General features: G+C 34.7%; 1 protein-coding gene across 1 annotated transcript in view; it reads left to right on the top strand.

The window, feature by feature from the left end:
- The window catches only part of DPY19L1 (dpy-19 like C-mannosyltransferase 1), a 54,824-nt gene that overhangs the window by 16,369 nt on the left and 23,160 nt on the right, over positions 1–15,295 (top strand). Inside the window, exons 8-13 of the mRNA XM_076330854.1 lie at positions 3,730–3,787; positions 7,388–7,479; positions 9,528–9,627; positions 10,878–10,955; positions 12,947–13,033; positions 14,551–14,610. Of these exons, the coding sequence (XP_076186969.1) occupies positions 3,730–3,787; positions 7,388–7,479; positions 9,528–9,627; positions 10,878–10,955; positions 12,947–13,033; positions 14,551–14,610 (475 nt within the window). The remainder of the gene's footprint in view (positions 1–3,729; positions 3,788–7,387; positions 7,480–9,527; positions 9,628–10,877; positions 10,956–12,946; positions 13,034–14,550; positions 14,611–15,295) is intronic.

Here is a 15,295-nt window from a genome sequence, read left to right as displayed (position 1 = left end):
CATGTGCTGATACTTAGATAAAGAATAGTATAAGGGCAGGAGCTGACAGTGGGGGTAAAGTGTATATGTTTGTGTTCCTTAACATAGGAAATTAATGTCTTATGTTTTGAGGAAGTGGATAAACTTTGAATATTCATATCATTAACTTGTCATTTTTCTCTTAAGGGAGGTGTATGGAAACCCACTTTTTATATATTAATGTTACTGAAAAAGCAGTAAGGTCTTAATTTCTCAGTACTTTCCTTAGACTTGGGCTGTGTTGAATATAAATAACTACCAAGTATTGATAGTAATTCAGTTTTTAATATAAATGATCTGCTATGTAGGTAGTCAAGATGACTAGAATATAAATGCAGTTCTTTCAAGGTGTAAGCCATTAGCTATATGGGGTTATGAAAAATAACAAGTGACTACGAATTTTCCTGCAGGTAGGATTTTGATTTTAATTATTTATTCTGAAGAATATTCGTAGTTGGATACCAGATCTAGATGACTGCTGTCCTGGTTTCGGCTAGAGTCAATAGAGTTAGGATAGAGTTAATTTTCTTCCTAGTAGCTAGTATAGTGCTGTGTTTTGGATTTAGTATGAGAATAACGTGCTAACACACTGATGTTTTAGCTGTTGCTAAGCAGTGTTTATACTAAGTCAAGGACTTTTCAGCTTCCCATGCTCTACCGACTGAGAAGGCTGGAGATGCACAAGAAGCTGGGAGGGGGCACAGCCAGCTGACCCAAACTGGCCAAAGGGATATTCCATACCATGTGATGTCATGCTCAGTACATAAACTGGGGGAAAGCTGGCCTGGGGGCGCTGCTGCTCAGAGACTGGCTGGGCATCGGTCAGCAGGTGTTAAGCAACTGCATCGTGCATCACTTGCTTTGTATATTCTATTATTATTATTATTATTATTATTATTTTACTTTATTTCAATTATTAAACTGTTCTTATCTCAACCCATGAGTTTCCTCACTTTTACTCTTCCAATTCTCTCCCCATCCCACCGGGAGCAGGGCAGAGAGTGAGCAAGCAGCTGTGTGGTGCTCGGTTGCTGGCTGAGGTTAAATGACAACAACTGCTTAGCCATTATGGCTTTTTCAAGGTTCCTCTTAGTCAAAGCAAGCCAAAATATTTAGGCTTTTCCATAAGGTGTGAAAAATAAAAGAACTGAATCTGGAGTAATGCAATTCTACTACACTGAAGTAGGTTATCTTATGACTCAGCATAAGTCTCCTTCATAAAGCTGATTTGTTTCTGCTATGCATTTTGAAAGGCTTTTTCATAGCATGACTCATTTGATGGTGGGAAACCATCCTCTAATATTTTCTCTATCTTTTCATTCCTGAATTTGTTAGCACTAATCATCTCAAGCTTACATAATTGTTTTTTCTAGGTGTTTTTTTTTGTCTCCCTATATGTTCATAGAACGTGTAATCTTTTTATTTCAGCCTTTATTTGCTTTTAGTCTCTTTGCAATCTTGGACTAGTGATGGAAGGTGATAGGATAGTGGAAGACCACTTTTATTAGTATTTTCCAAGCTAGCATGTGTTCTCACATCTGTGCTTGCTGTACTCTATAATGAGCTTGTTCAAAGACTCTTGGGAATCTTATTATATGATGCAAGTTAGTCTCAAGCTCTGGAGCATTCTCTGTTAAGATAACTGAAGCAATATGATGAGAACTCATGCCACTTTTTTAGGGGTTTTTTATGGACAAAGGAATGGCATTTGGATGATAAGTACTTTATGCAGTTGTAAGATTCTGCCTCCCCCCAACCTTCCCTGCTTCTCTATTCTTGTAGTCAAGGGACAGAATACTTAAGCTGATTGTTAAATACTGCATCTTGAGGAACTAGCAGTAAATTTCCCATATCTCCTTCTGACAGTACTTTTTCAGTATTTTGTTTCTTGCATGTTAATCAACAATGAATTACAACATTTCTCCAGATGGCTTTTAAGCTTCAGCTTATTGTACCCAGGGAGTCAAAAGACTAGTTCTTTCATTATTCCAGAGCTGACTCTACCAGACAAAGTGTAACTGTTCAGATCAGTTCTTTAAAAATTACTAATTATTTATTAAATTTAGATTATTCTGTATTAAACATGGGGGAAATAGGTTCCAACTGAAGGGCACGTACTTTGCCAGTTGTAGTATGGTATGGGAGTTTCAGTGGAAAGAGTTATCCTTTATCTTTTATATTGGCATAGAAAGGCTTAACTACTGTATCTCCTACATGATAGCACTGCACTGTTAGAAGATAACCAGTCTAACTCAACACTATACATAACCCGCTGTGAAATAGGCTCTGTTCGTTTCCTCTTCTGGAAAAGATACTGACGAGGTGCATTTCCCTATTCTGCGCTACAGATTTACCGATCTTTTCTCATGTGGTAAAATAGTGATCCCTTATAGAGGCTTGTAGCTCTAAAGCACTCATAATACAATTAAGGCCTTTGTATTCTAGACTTTAAGGTTTTATCACAATGTTAACCTTTAGCATAGATCTTGCATTGTGTTTCTGGTTTTTGTTTTTTTTTTTTTGTCAAATTTTTAGCTTCCTTTGTTTCTAAGACTAACAATTTTCAATATTAAGCACATTCTTTTAGTAATTTTGGGTTTCAGTGTTGATGCTTTTAGAATTTGTGGAATAAAAGGTTGAGTTTTATGCGCAAGAATGCACAATTCCTGGAGATTGTTTTAGCACTCAGTTGGTATTTTTAATCCTCAGATGTTGTACCCAGGACTCACTGATTCTGTTTGACTTGTATATTAGTGATGGGTGAAGGATCTGAGAGGATCTGAGTTTTGTTTGGTTTTTTCCTTAAAGACTCTTAACACCTGGCTGATACTTTTGTTTAGTAGCAGAAATGGTGTATTCTGTCATTCATAGTAGTAGTGCACTTGTGTGCACAAAAACGTTCTTTATATCACAGGACATGAGTAATTACAAATCTAGTCAAATAAATAGGGACCTTATCTATTGCTCTTTTGAGATGGGATAAATGTAAGTAGTATCTTTGGGGTTTGTGTTGACTCCATGGTGCTAATTATTCAACAGGTGAATTTGGTTTAGAAACATAAAAATCCTGAAGTCAAGGGCTTAGAAAACTTTCTCATGTTAACATCACAGTATTTCACATAAGAATTAAATTGTATCTTGCACTGACCACGTCATGAACTCATTTCTAAATATGTTTTTTGAGTGTGCTTGATTTGATTACCCTAACATAGTGTTGGATTCAGACCAAAATTCGTGAAGATCCCTGTTGGGTGATTGAGCATGCAAATTCTAAAGTTTTCTGCTCAACATCTTAGGGAAGAAATACTCCATGTATATTATATTGCTTGGTGTTTTAAAAAAAAAAAAAAAAAGTTTGGCACTTTTCAAGACCAAGTTCTGGGTGCAGCAGATGAAGCTCCAGATGTAATGATCTCAATGAAAGTTTGTGAGGAGTGGAATAACCTTTTTCCAAGTTATTTATGTTAAAATTGCTGTTCTGCAGAAAAGAGCTGATACATGAAGAGTGGTTTGCTTGGAAATAAACATTAGCTGACTAACTAGTATTTTAATATCGTATGTACGCTGTAGATTGCTTTCCCTTGATGCTTGAAAGCATTCCCCACTCCACCTCAATAAACTTAGCTGTCCATAAGTGCTGCTTCACATTTTTTAAGCAGCGTTGACCATTATGAGATTCTATTGTACCTATTTTTCATGTTCTTTTCACAGTGGGAGCCGTCTAGGAGGCCTCATTACCGTGGTGTGTTTCTTTTTCAACCATGGAGAGGTAGGTGTCCCTCCCCTAGTCCCTCCTTTTTTTTTTGTTTGTTTGTTTTTTTAACATTAAGCTAATTCTCATTTCATTAAAGATAGTGGTGTTGCTTATCTATTAGGGGATGAATTTAAAGGGAATAAGACATTATCGAAAGCAAAATAGGCTATGACTCAAAAATGTATAGCACAGTCCAATGTGTCACCTTAGATGTTAAAAAAAAAAAAAAAATTCAGAAAGGAAATATATTGTAAAGTGGTCCTGAGATTGAAATCTTAGTAGCGCAATGACTTCAAGTTTCAAAACATCAAAATACTCTGGTTTTGTGCCCATTCCAGACATAACTGGGCTAGATGTACCATATGAACAAGCTTCAGAAATGGAGGAGTTTTTCTTGAAATCACTATTTTACCAGAAATACATGAATACACACGCACAAAAAAACCCCAAGGAAACCTCTGTAGTACTGATATACTATAGCCGGGATACACAGAATTTAGAAACTGTATATGTGTATAGAGAATTCCAATGCTAAACTTCATTAGTAAGCTGCATTAAAACTGTCACTTAAAACATCTCCCTGTGTCCCCAGCTAATGCTGTTCATGTCATTGTTTGATATTTTGTAAAAAACCTCATGGCTTTTATTCTGATACCCTTGCGCAGTGTTTCTGTTTTTTTATGTTCACTTTATGTACATAAATTCATATAAATATTTGTTTTATTTTACTTAAAATGCAGCTGTACTGTAAAGATTTTCTAGATGGAAACTAGCTACCTTACGATTTTGTTCAGGGTTAAAGTTATGTTTTGTTTTCTTATTTTACTGAGCTGAACTTGGTAGAAAACTCTGAGTAGTAAGAATATGTAGTTGCACATAGTAGAATCAAAGATGCTTCTACTCATAGTGAGCATTGACAGTTTTCTTATAAAACAAAAATCTGTGTGATGAAATAGCTATTTTACTTCTAAGTTTCATTTGAAATGTTTTTCTCTAAATATCCTCCGTGAAGAATTTTCACCCATGGATGATAATTGCCTGGTCCAGACCAGGTAAACATTACAGAGTTTCTGAAGTTTTTTTGGTGCTATAAGAGGGTAAATACAAAGTTTTGTATGGGTTGCCATTCTTCTCAATGGCATTCTGAAGTGAAGTGAATATTTTATCCTTTGCTAGGAAATAGTGATAGACTATGCACTGTTTTGCCAAGTCTGTGAAGGTGGTAAAGTGTAACTTCAGAAAGGAACAAGTTGAAAACGTCAAAGATAGTGGTAGCAATAATGAAAAGAAGCATTTATTTCACTATGGCACAGCCAGTTCTCCTATCCATACGAGACTCTGTAGGAGAGCTCATCTCTCTCTATGGATGACTTGACTTGGGGGAGCAACACAGATAATGTGTGTATTTTGGAGAATGGCATGAAATTAGGCCTGCATAGCTCTACGCAGACGTAGTCTGGGCTTAGGTAGAGCTTAAGTAGGGTGACCCTGATTCAGGCTCAGCTGTATGGATTTCTGGAGAGTAATAGAACTTAGTTGCAGAGGTGCAGTGTTAGATCCCAGCTGGCTCTTTGCATTTGTACTGTACCTAATGAAATAACACAGAGTTGTTTGATATTGTTGTGTATATAGAGTTATGGTTATATGTGTAAGTTATATATGTAGTTACATGTATGTAGGTGGTCTAGCTTCACTGTGCGTACTGTTGAATCACATGCAGTGGGTGTGCATGTGCGCGTGTGTGTATAAAAAACTATTTTATTTAATTCTTCGATATGCCTTTGATTCTGTGGAAATCATCTTGCATGTGGTTCAACAGTACATACTGGGGAGCTAAACCAGTTGCTAAAAATTTGCTTTCCTTTTCTGGAAGGATGGGACTGAGCTACGTGAGTAAGCCTGATTTGCAAGTCTTGGTAGCTCAGATCTAATGCTGTGTAAAAGCAGTTAGCCTTCTGGCGTTGAACTGATGATCCTAAGGCAGTATGTTTTTATTTGTGCTGTGCTTGTGCTACTGTGTTTTAATGATTTCAAGCTTAGACAGAACTGATGTATTTATACCTGCAGCAAAGTTAGTTTACAGCCTTGATAAATCATCCACGGATGATTGAGTTTAGTATTACATTCCCAATATAGAAAAATAGCATGGGCTACATTAGTCAATCCACTTTTAAAGTAATGCTTCCTTTTTGTGGTTGTATATGCTCATCATTTCTTTCCTGTCTTTATCTCCTCCAGTACCAAAAGATTTGGTAAATCAAATGTTGCTATAGTCTTGAAAAATAATCAAGAAGACTATACTGCTTTAGAATAATCATGATTATATTTATTGCTAATAAAAATAATTTTAACTAATCACATCTGTGCAGTCAGCTGAAGACAACACATTAGTATATATATTTATGAAAGGTTTATTTTAATGGTAATCAGGATGCAGCTTTTACAGAAAGTGCTTTTAGACAGCAAGGACCGTGTTTGATTAATGTGATGGGCTTCTGTACTTTGCATTTATTTTACACTATTTCTACACATTTATTTTACGCTATTAATTTAACATATTTGTGAAATAGCAAGACAATAAGCAAGGAATCGTATAATGTTGATTCTAGTGACTTCCTTGGTAAAATAGTATTTGAAAAAATGGTTTTAAAAATGGTTTTAAGATTATAGGAAGTGAAGGAGAAGGAACATCCTGGCATCAACATCCTATAAGCTTTCATAGATTCATTATGGTCCATATTAAGATGAACTACGTTTTTGTCCTGTAGTTGTAAAGAACCTACTTCTAATTTTTAGTGCAAATCTATTGATAGCCATTTTGAACCCATTTATTTGTATGTCAAAGTTGTCCTGTAAAGTTGTAATTATTTTTTTGATAGTCAGTGCCATCTGCAAGCGCTTTATAAAGAGCTGAATATAAACATTGGAGATGACAGTTATAGCTGAGCCATTTGCCATGAAACCCAAGAAATTAATGAAAAAGCTATTCAGTTGACTTCATTGTATTATGCTTTGCTTTATTATGGTTAAAGAGCAAAATAAATAAGTTGGTATAAGCTCTGTAAGAGCTTAATTTCATGTGTTCAATTTTACTGGCCTGTTTTGGAGGGCAGCTTCGGGTTTTATAATTTCTGTGCTGTTGCTAGTGGAAATGTGAAATGTCTATAACCTAGAGAACTCTAGTATAATGAAGAGTGTGTCGGTTTATCCTTCAGATCCTCTCCCCACACACTTTCTCTGTCTAAGTGTGGGAAGGCACTGCTTGAATTTGAGAATGATTTTAGTTACCTGAATGAGTTGTTAATTTCAGCAGAAGCAGGGACGAGCAGCTGCTGTCCTGGCTTTTTTCTTGGATGTTCTCTAGCTGCCACATTTAATTTTGGAAAAGCAGTGATCTATTTTAATTAAACAGTGCATCATAGACCTCAAGTCTGGAAGCCGCTTCCTTTTTCCTTCTCTTTTCTGCTTCCTGGCTTGTTTTTGTGAGTAAAATCCCATGTAGTTTGGTTTTTGCTTTATTGAAGTATCTGTGGTCGTTCATTTTGAAATACAAATGCATTGTTTTATGGAAATGTAGCAGCAAATGTTACCAGCTAACCCAGTTCTTTCTTTTAGTGCACTCGTGTCATGTGGACTCCACCTCTTCGTGAAAGTTTCTCATACCCATTCCTCGTGCTTCAGATGTTGCTTTTGACCTATATTCTCAGGTACCTCTCAATTTATACTTAGCTCTTTATAATGATTTAAAAAATTGAATGTCACAGAACATTTGTTTAAATGCATTTATTTAAGTATTTATTTAAGTGCCTCTGTGTGCTGTAGCAATGATATCGTTAACAAAGAAACTTTCCTGTGGCTGTTACATTGCAGACGCTGCACCAGTAGAACTGCAGTCATATTACTCACTTATTAAAAGGAAAAACTTTGCAACTTGAAGACATGATTAAAATAAAAATCAGAATTACTGTGTTGGCAAATACGTATGTAAACTAAAAATCAGAATTTTTGGTTGATGTCACTTCCTTCCCATGAGAAACAAGCTGATACTCCATCAATTGGTTTTGTCCCTCTTGGAGAGTGGTACGTTGGTTGCACTTAGAATAAGCCTATGCTATGCAACGGAGGATGCTATAGGCACCCATAAGCTAGTTTTCTATGACTAATTAACTGGTCTAACTAGTTCAATGATTTAGAGCAATCTAATTACATTCATGCAGGGATGTTCTTGAGTTCATTAGCTCTGCTTTTCAGTGGTTGTTTCTGGCTTGCAGCATGATTCTGTTACTGTCTTGCCTCTGTTTTGAAAAATAAGCATGATTGTTAATACTTGAGGGCTTTTCCACCAACTCCATTGCACCAGATTTGCAATATATTTATGATTTAGCTGAACTTTGTACTTGTAACCCCAGATTTTCCTTTATTAGGTCATACTGATTTGTTATTGATGATTAAATAAAAAATATTTTGTCCTCATCTGTCACTAACTTGTGGTTTTTAGGCAAGGAAAAGACATATGCTGTCTAGAAAAATATTTTGAGGAATAGTTTGTAGAGTGATTGCTGGATTTCATATTAGAAAGACACCTGTTCACTTAATGCTAAATTGTGAGGTCAAACAAAAAAAACGAGGAAATGACATTTTAAGTTAGGGTGATCAGACCACGTATATTCTGTACCTATAATTACGACACTTCTTGGTTAGATAGATTCACTCTTGTTCTTCAAATCTTGGTACATAAAATAGTACCTGGGCTTGCTTACCGATGAGAAGTAGGTATTTAAGCATTTCAGAGTTAGGTTCCAAAAAGGAGATAAACATTTTAACATTCTGTTTCTAAGTTATAATTACTGCTTCAAGAGTATCTCTGTTTTATGTATAGCAGTATTCCAATGAAATATAGAAACTATCTTTGAAACAGAGACTGGAACTTAAATTCTCCATTATTTGTATCACTTGTATCACAATGTATTACTTAATACATTAGACTCATACTCAGTGTGACTTCCAATAGAAGCTAATCTTCAGGCTTTGTAAAAGAAGCTGAAGAAAATTTTACAGAATTTGGTGAGATTGCTGTAATCTGTTGGGTTTGCGTTTTACAGCAGAGTATTTATGGTGTCTTCATCTGTTGGAGGCCGCTTAGTGACATTTGAAACATGACGTTTCTGAAGTGAACTCAGAGCTAACACAGGATTAAATAAATAAGACTTATAGTAGGACGTAGAGAATGGGCTGTTTCCAGTTAAAAGATGAGTTTCATGTACTTGTCATTGTCTCCTGCCCTGAAACCTCACTCAGGATTGCTGGCAGAAAGTTGCAGAAAGTAAATACGGAAGAAATGTGAGAGAGAGGAGTGAAATCACTTTCAAATGCAGACTGTTTTGAGAATAGTTGTGATCCCAGCTGAAATGGAAATGGCTGTGACCTGACTGTAGAGTTGTTACAAGAAGGTGGACCACTTCAAGTGATGTAGGTTGGCCTGCTATATTACATGCTGCCAGGAGAAGACTTGTTTGGTAATGAGTGACTCATCAAATAGTTAAGAAACATTAAGCATCAGAACGATTGTTTTTGGAAACTGATGGAAAATGGATATTAAATTTATATGAGCAATGTTATTTGTAGTTGATCGATATTGCTAGCTAACTACCAAGGTAACTTTGTTTTTGTTGCATTCTCTATTGTACTTTTCAATAATATGCAAATACCAGTGTAATTTTACTTACTGATGCCTATTCTGTCTCTTTTTCCCAAGGATTCCGAATATTAATACAGGAAGCTTGATTGCACTGTGTGTTTCTAATATCTTTTTCATGCTTCCCTGGCAGTTTGCTCAGTTTGTTCTTCTAACACAGGTAAGACCATATTCACCTGTAAATAGCCTCTTTGTCTTATCTAGGCAAATTGACTGCTTTGTATAGATAGCCACTAAATTCACAGCTATACCAATGCTTTCCTTTTAGCCAGATTTCACTCTTGCTCTCAGGAAAGATTCACACCATTTATCACATCAGTATTTTTCTAGTCTTAAATTTAAAAGTTGACCATTTACACTGCTCAGTCTTCTGTTTCCAGGACTAAAAAATTTACTTTTCTCCTAAAAGCAGCCTTCAGCCTCAGATCAGTACATTAGAACAATTGCAGAACAAGAAAAAAGTTTGTGTATTGAAGTACAAAATTTAAAGCATTGATCTTGCATCTCTTTAGGCTATTCCAAATTTTTAAATGGAGCAATGTTTGCATGGCATGTAATATCTGGCATGATTTTGCATGATTTCCTATTTAATTTTGATGAGCCTGTGGGTAGTGGCATAATCTTACTATCTGAGAGTTCAGACAGTTGAGGTAACTTTAGCTAGTGTTGAAATATAGTAAATGCTAATGTGAGCAATAGGATACTGTCATACAGCACACTTTCTTAGTGTTTAATTGATTGAAATGTAGCCTATTGCTTGAAATCCGTCTATGTCTCCATACCTTTTAATTTGTCTGTCCTACTTGAAGCAGATGTTGCTTGGTTTGAGTTGATAGTTTTGAACAAATGTATGCAAATTTTCTAACTGTAGAAGAGGAAGCCATTAAATTCTGTAAAATATTGTGAGAAACTCATTGCTATAATCTGTTTAAGATGCTGGGCCTGAAATTTGAAATTACAGGTTCAATTCATAATTTCATTAATTTCCCATGTGATTTTTAGCAAGCTGCCTAATCAATAAATCTCGTTTTCCTCAGCAGCAAATTATGGATGTTCCCATACTTTGCTGAAAAGTTAAGGTTAAAGAGTGTTAATGAATGATTTTTTTTGTGTGTTTTTTTTTTTAATCTAAGGGTGAAAGATGATGTGTTAGTGCTGTGTTTTGATGACTTGCATTTTTGTAAAGCTGAATACTTAAATATTCAAATGTTTGATAATTGTTATTCAGAGCGCCATAATAGGTTTTTTGAAAGAAACCATTATGAAATACCTAAGTATTTACTTAGCAAAAAAGTGGCAATAGAAGTTTATGATTGTTTGAATAATCACTTTTTTGTATGAATATGTATTCTGGTAGAAAGAGTACACCACTGCAAATTGTTTAAACTTATCTTTCACTTTTGATTCTAGATAGCTTCATTATTTGCTGTGTGTATTATGGGTTATATTGACTCCTGCAAATTACAGAAGATACTCTCTGCTCATATGGTAATACTTTTTTTAAAAAACTTAAATCCCCTCAAACAGGTTAGAAAACCAACAGAGGCCATTTGTCTGAAGTGTTTTCCTTAGTTGCAAGATGGTTGAAAAGATGCAATAATAAGGGATGGAGGGGCCTGGATTTGAATATTTGATCTTATGTATATTTATATCACAGTGTCAGAAACTAGGATCCCTCTGGCGCACAGGAATTTTTGAACTCCAGAAAAATTATCAACCTAAAAGATTTGTAGAAATATTTGCCTCTCCTTTCTATCTCTACTCATTCCATGGACTTGAAGGTACTGTCTCAAACAACAGACTAGAAAACATACCATGAGCAATAAAAAGTTGAAAAGGCAGCACTCATCTCATGCCATAGGTTAGTAGAAACAAAAAAATGAGATATTAGTCAGTCAAAACTTACTGTTAGTAAGTCTTTATCATTGAAGGAGAAGAACCCCAACTAAAATTGGGTTTTGAAGACTACTGTAGTCTTGACTATGCAAAGATGTTGTGGTTGAACTATTTGGGGAGATGTTTAGAAAGGAGGACCAAGAAAATGATTAGTCTGAGGAAAAATTATTTTTCAAAAAATGGGTGAGAAAGTCAACAAAAGAAGGAGATCATAGATAAAAGGCATGTAAATTTCTGCATAATATATCTGACTTTCATTTTTAAAGTTAAGCTAATGATCAAGTTTTGCTACCAGGAGTTTTGCTCTTTGAAGTGAGATTACATTTTTAAATATACAGGAAGATGTAAACAACTTTTTTGAAGAAATATGGTTGTCTTTAAAAATACATTTTTGCTAAAATTGTGCTATGCAAACTCAGTGGGCACAAAGAGAATGTTTACCACAGGAAATAAGCTTTGAGCTAAATTGTGTTTCATGTGTTTTCAAACATACTTTGAAATACTGTAAATGATAAATTAAAGACAGTAGTAAGTTCTATGCAACTCATTTCTGATATAAACCATGGGATACCAAATGCTGGTTCCCAGTCAGATTTACCAGGAAAATTTGCAAATAAGCATCTTGGTTTAGTAATTTTTTGACAGAAGCAGGATGAAATACTTAAGTCTTTTGGCTTATGTCAATAGCTATATCGTAATTTTGGTGCCAAAGTGCAATAAAAGCCTATTTTCAGATAGATAAACAATCATGTTATATTACAGAGAAAGCTTAACGAGGCTGGGTAAACTGCCAGTTTTTGTTTTGTGGTGGTTTCAATTTTAGCTCCCCCCTACTTTTCTGTGGAAAATGAAAGTCTAACTATGTGAGGGGGGGAGTACAAAAGTCTGCGTATCTGACAAATAACTACATTATTTTTCCTTATTCCTGTATATAGAAGGCACAGGTTGATCATTGATTTTACTCTCCAAGTTAGAAAATTTAATTCAGCTTGCTTTCTATTAAAAAGAAAGCACAGTAGGAGATCAGGATGGTGGATAAAAGTTGTATCTCAGCCCTGACTTTCAACCTCATATAGTTAAGTGCATATGATCAAACAGTCAAGGAGTTCTGCTTCCTTGACTTCAGTGATGATTATGTTTTAAATATATGCTTCTCAGTTTGGAAGAAAGAAGACAACAAACACTTTATTCAACATTTATGTTTGTCCAGGGTTCTGAAGGATAACAAACAGGAGGGAGAAATAATGCAATAATTTGAAAAAAAAGAGTATGTTAGGAATAACTTCAAAAACGTAGCTGGTATATCATGTAAGATGAGTTAGTTAATCCTATGATCAAATCTTTTTGTCTATAAGTACTTTTAAATAGAAATTAACATAATAATCTACACTTGGCTACCTGTTGCCATTAAGTCCTTATAATCAGTGTTTTCAGAACAATTCTGTAAGCTGAGTATCAAGTTTGCACTCGCTGTGAAATAGGTGTCTTAAATTTAAAAGCTGTTGATACAAGGTAATTTCTATACTTGGGCAATTCTTACCTTTTCTGTTTTAAATTTAATTATTTTTATTTTCTTCTTTCAGGTATCTCTTATAGTGTGTTTTATTCTGATGTTTGGTAATTCAATGTTATTGACATCATATTATGCTGCATCTTTAGTAGTTATCTGGGTAAGTTAAGAAAAAAATCGTATGACATGCTAAGACTAATGCTGTACTGTTATGTAGGTATTGATGTAAAATGTGAAACTGCTGCATTACCAGATAGTTGAGAAATCTTTCACATGACAAACAGAGTTAGACCTTAAAGATATTTGGAGGATGGGTAAATACTAGTTTAAAAATCATGTTTTTACAAAACCTCTTCATAAGAGACATTCAGTTAAGGCTCAGTTCTCTTCTTTTCATAGCTCTCTTCTTTTTATAAAAATATAAAATTTACCACATATGTATTCTTAACCAGTATAACTAAAAGAACATGAGCAAGGAGGAGTTTGTTTTAAATGCTTCTTTATTGATTGTGAAACTGCAAATGTAGAACAAATGACTAAAACACATATAACACTGGTTTAAGACTATTTGAAACTGCTGAGTCATACTGACATGTTAGTGAAATTATTCACTGAAGACTCATCATCTCATCATTCACTATTTTAATTTCTCCTTAAATAGGAAAAACAACCTCCAACCTCTTTCAGTTTCATATAGTTTCTCTTAAGGGATTTGTGTACGTAGGAAATAGGAGATAAGACTGTGTGAACAGATCTAGTTTAGCATACTACAAATCGTCTCCATTTCTGATTCTTTTTGCCTCTCCTAGAAGCTTGGGGTGAGCTCAGTGATTTTTTGTTTTGGTTTGGTTTTTTGTTTATGTTTTGTCAATCGGCAAAAGCATGGTAATTTCTCATGCTAAGAATAAGCTGCCTTGGCTACTGGTATTTGCTGTAGTATAGTTTGCTTGTTATAAACCCACTCTTAATTTCTTGTAGCAGCTTTTGTAATTATATTGTAAGTACAGGTACACTGAGTTTCTTGCCTGTTTTTTGCTTTGGAAAAAATATTTATTGTTTGTCTGTTATTTGGGTGCTTATAGTGGCCTCGGTCTTAGTGTCACGTATGGACTGGATTTCTGAAAGCTTTTAAGTTCATTCTCAGTTTTTCTTAATTACATTGTTCATCAGATTAGCTTAAAGTGAGTCTTCCTTGTGTCATAAAATGGGGAACATAATGTGAAACAGAAAAATACCAGTAACTCCTCCCACCCCCCATATTCTGTTGCCTTGTTTGAAAATTGTTTGTATTATGCTGCCAGTAATTTATTTATTGCTTCAGATGTCTCTTGTCATTTGTGGAAGCAGACATAATTCAGTTTCCCATTGGCTTTGATTTAACGTAGCTTAGAACTGTGTAATACAGAATCTTACTTGTTAAGGAGAAGAGTAGTCTTCCATTAATTGTATATAAACTGCAGGAAGAGTTTTTATGTTGGCATGTTTTGCCAGTGCAGGGTGAAATCACAATATTATATATTCATTCTTATTTCAGGTTGTATTAATTGCAGAGGGTTTTTTAATAAATAGCTGTGTGGTACAATAGGCACTTACCAAAACAACCCCCTCACCCAGGGTACTGGAATATCTTGTTGTTACTATATGTTACCTGAAAATGTACATTCATTCTATTATTAGGGAATTCTTGAATTGAGTCCAAAAGTCTTGAAAAGCAGCAGAAGAGAAGTCTATGTATGGGTAAGGAATTTCATATATTTTTAATTTCAGAAAAGAACTATGACTTTATTTTGTTTTAATGAAATACAGAATTAACTTCTGGTTTAGTTTCTAATAGTTGAAAATCAAGAAATATAGCTGAACTACCCTCTTTAAGTGAATTGTCCATATTCCCAGAAATTAATCGTAAATTACTGAAGGAAGAAAAGGGGCATAAACATACATTTATATCAGAAAATTAAAATAGACTTCAAATGGCAACACATTTAATTTTAAATTACCAAATTAAACATGTTTACAAAACCTAAGATCTGTATGAAAATCCCTTTAAAATAAAGGACAATTTAGAAGAGGCAAGTAAAAGGCTAACAGTACTTGCAGAAATGGAGATTAAGATAGTGCATCAGAAATTCACTAAAACGTGTCCTATCTATTTTTTTAAGATACTTTTTATAACAACAGCAAGCAACTTGTAATTACATAACTAAGTAAAGGAAGCAAGTTGGACTAAAACACGGCAGGGTGTGTGGGTGGAGTTTGAGGGCAGTAGAAGTCGTGTCTAAACGTGGAGGACACCCCCAAAACTATGACAAATAAAATACAACACTGTAGAAAACATGAGAAGCAACTTACTGCTTAAGACACAACATTAACTTGTATAAACACCTGAAATGGGAGCCTCCTGAGACTATGCCTGGCTTAAGAC

The sequence above is a fragment of the Aptenodytes patagonicus genome, chromosome 2 (genome assembly GCF_965638725.1).
Source record: "Aptenodytes patagonicus chromosome 2, bAptPat1.pri.cur, whole genome shotgun sequence".
Classification (NCBI taxonomy): domain Eukaryota; kingdom Metazoa; phylum Chordata; class Aves; order Sphenisciformes; family Spheniscidae; genus Aptenodytes; species Aptenodytes patagonicus.
The sequence above is the reverse complement of the archived record's forward strand: the minus strand, read 5'-3'. Positions and strand labels throughout refer to the sequence as shown.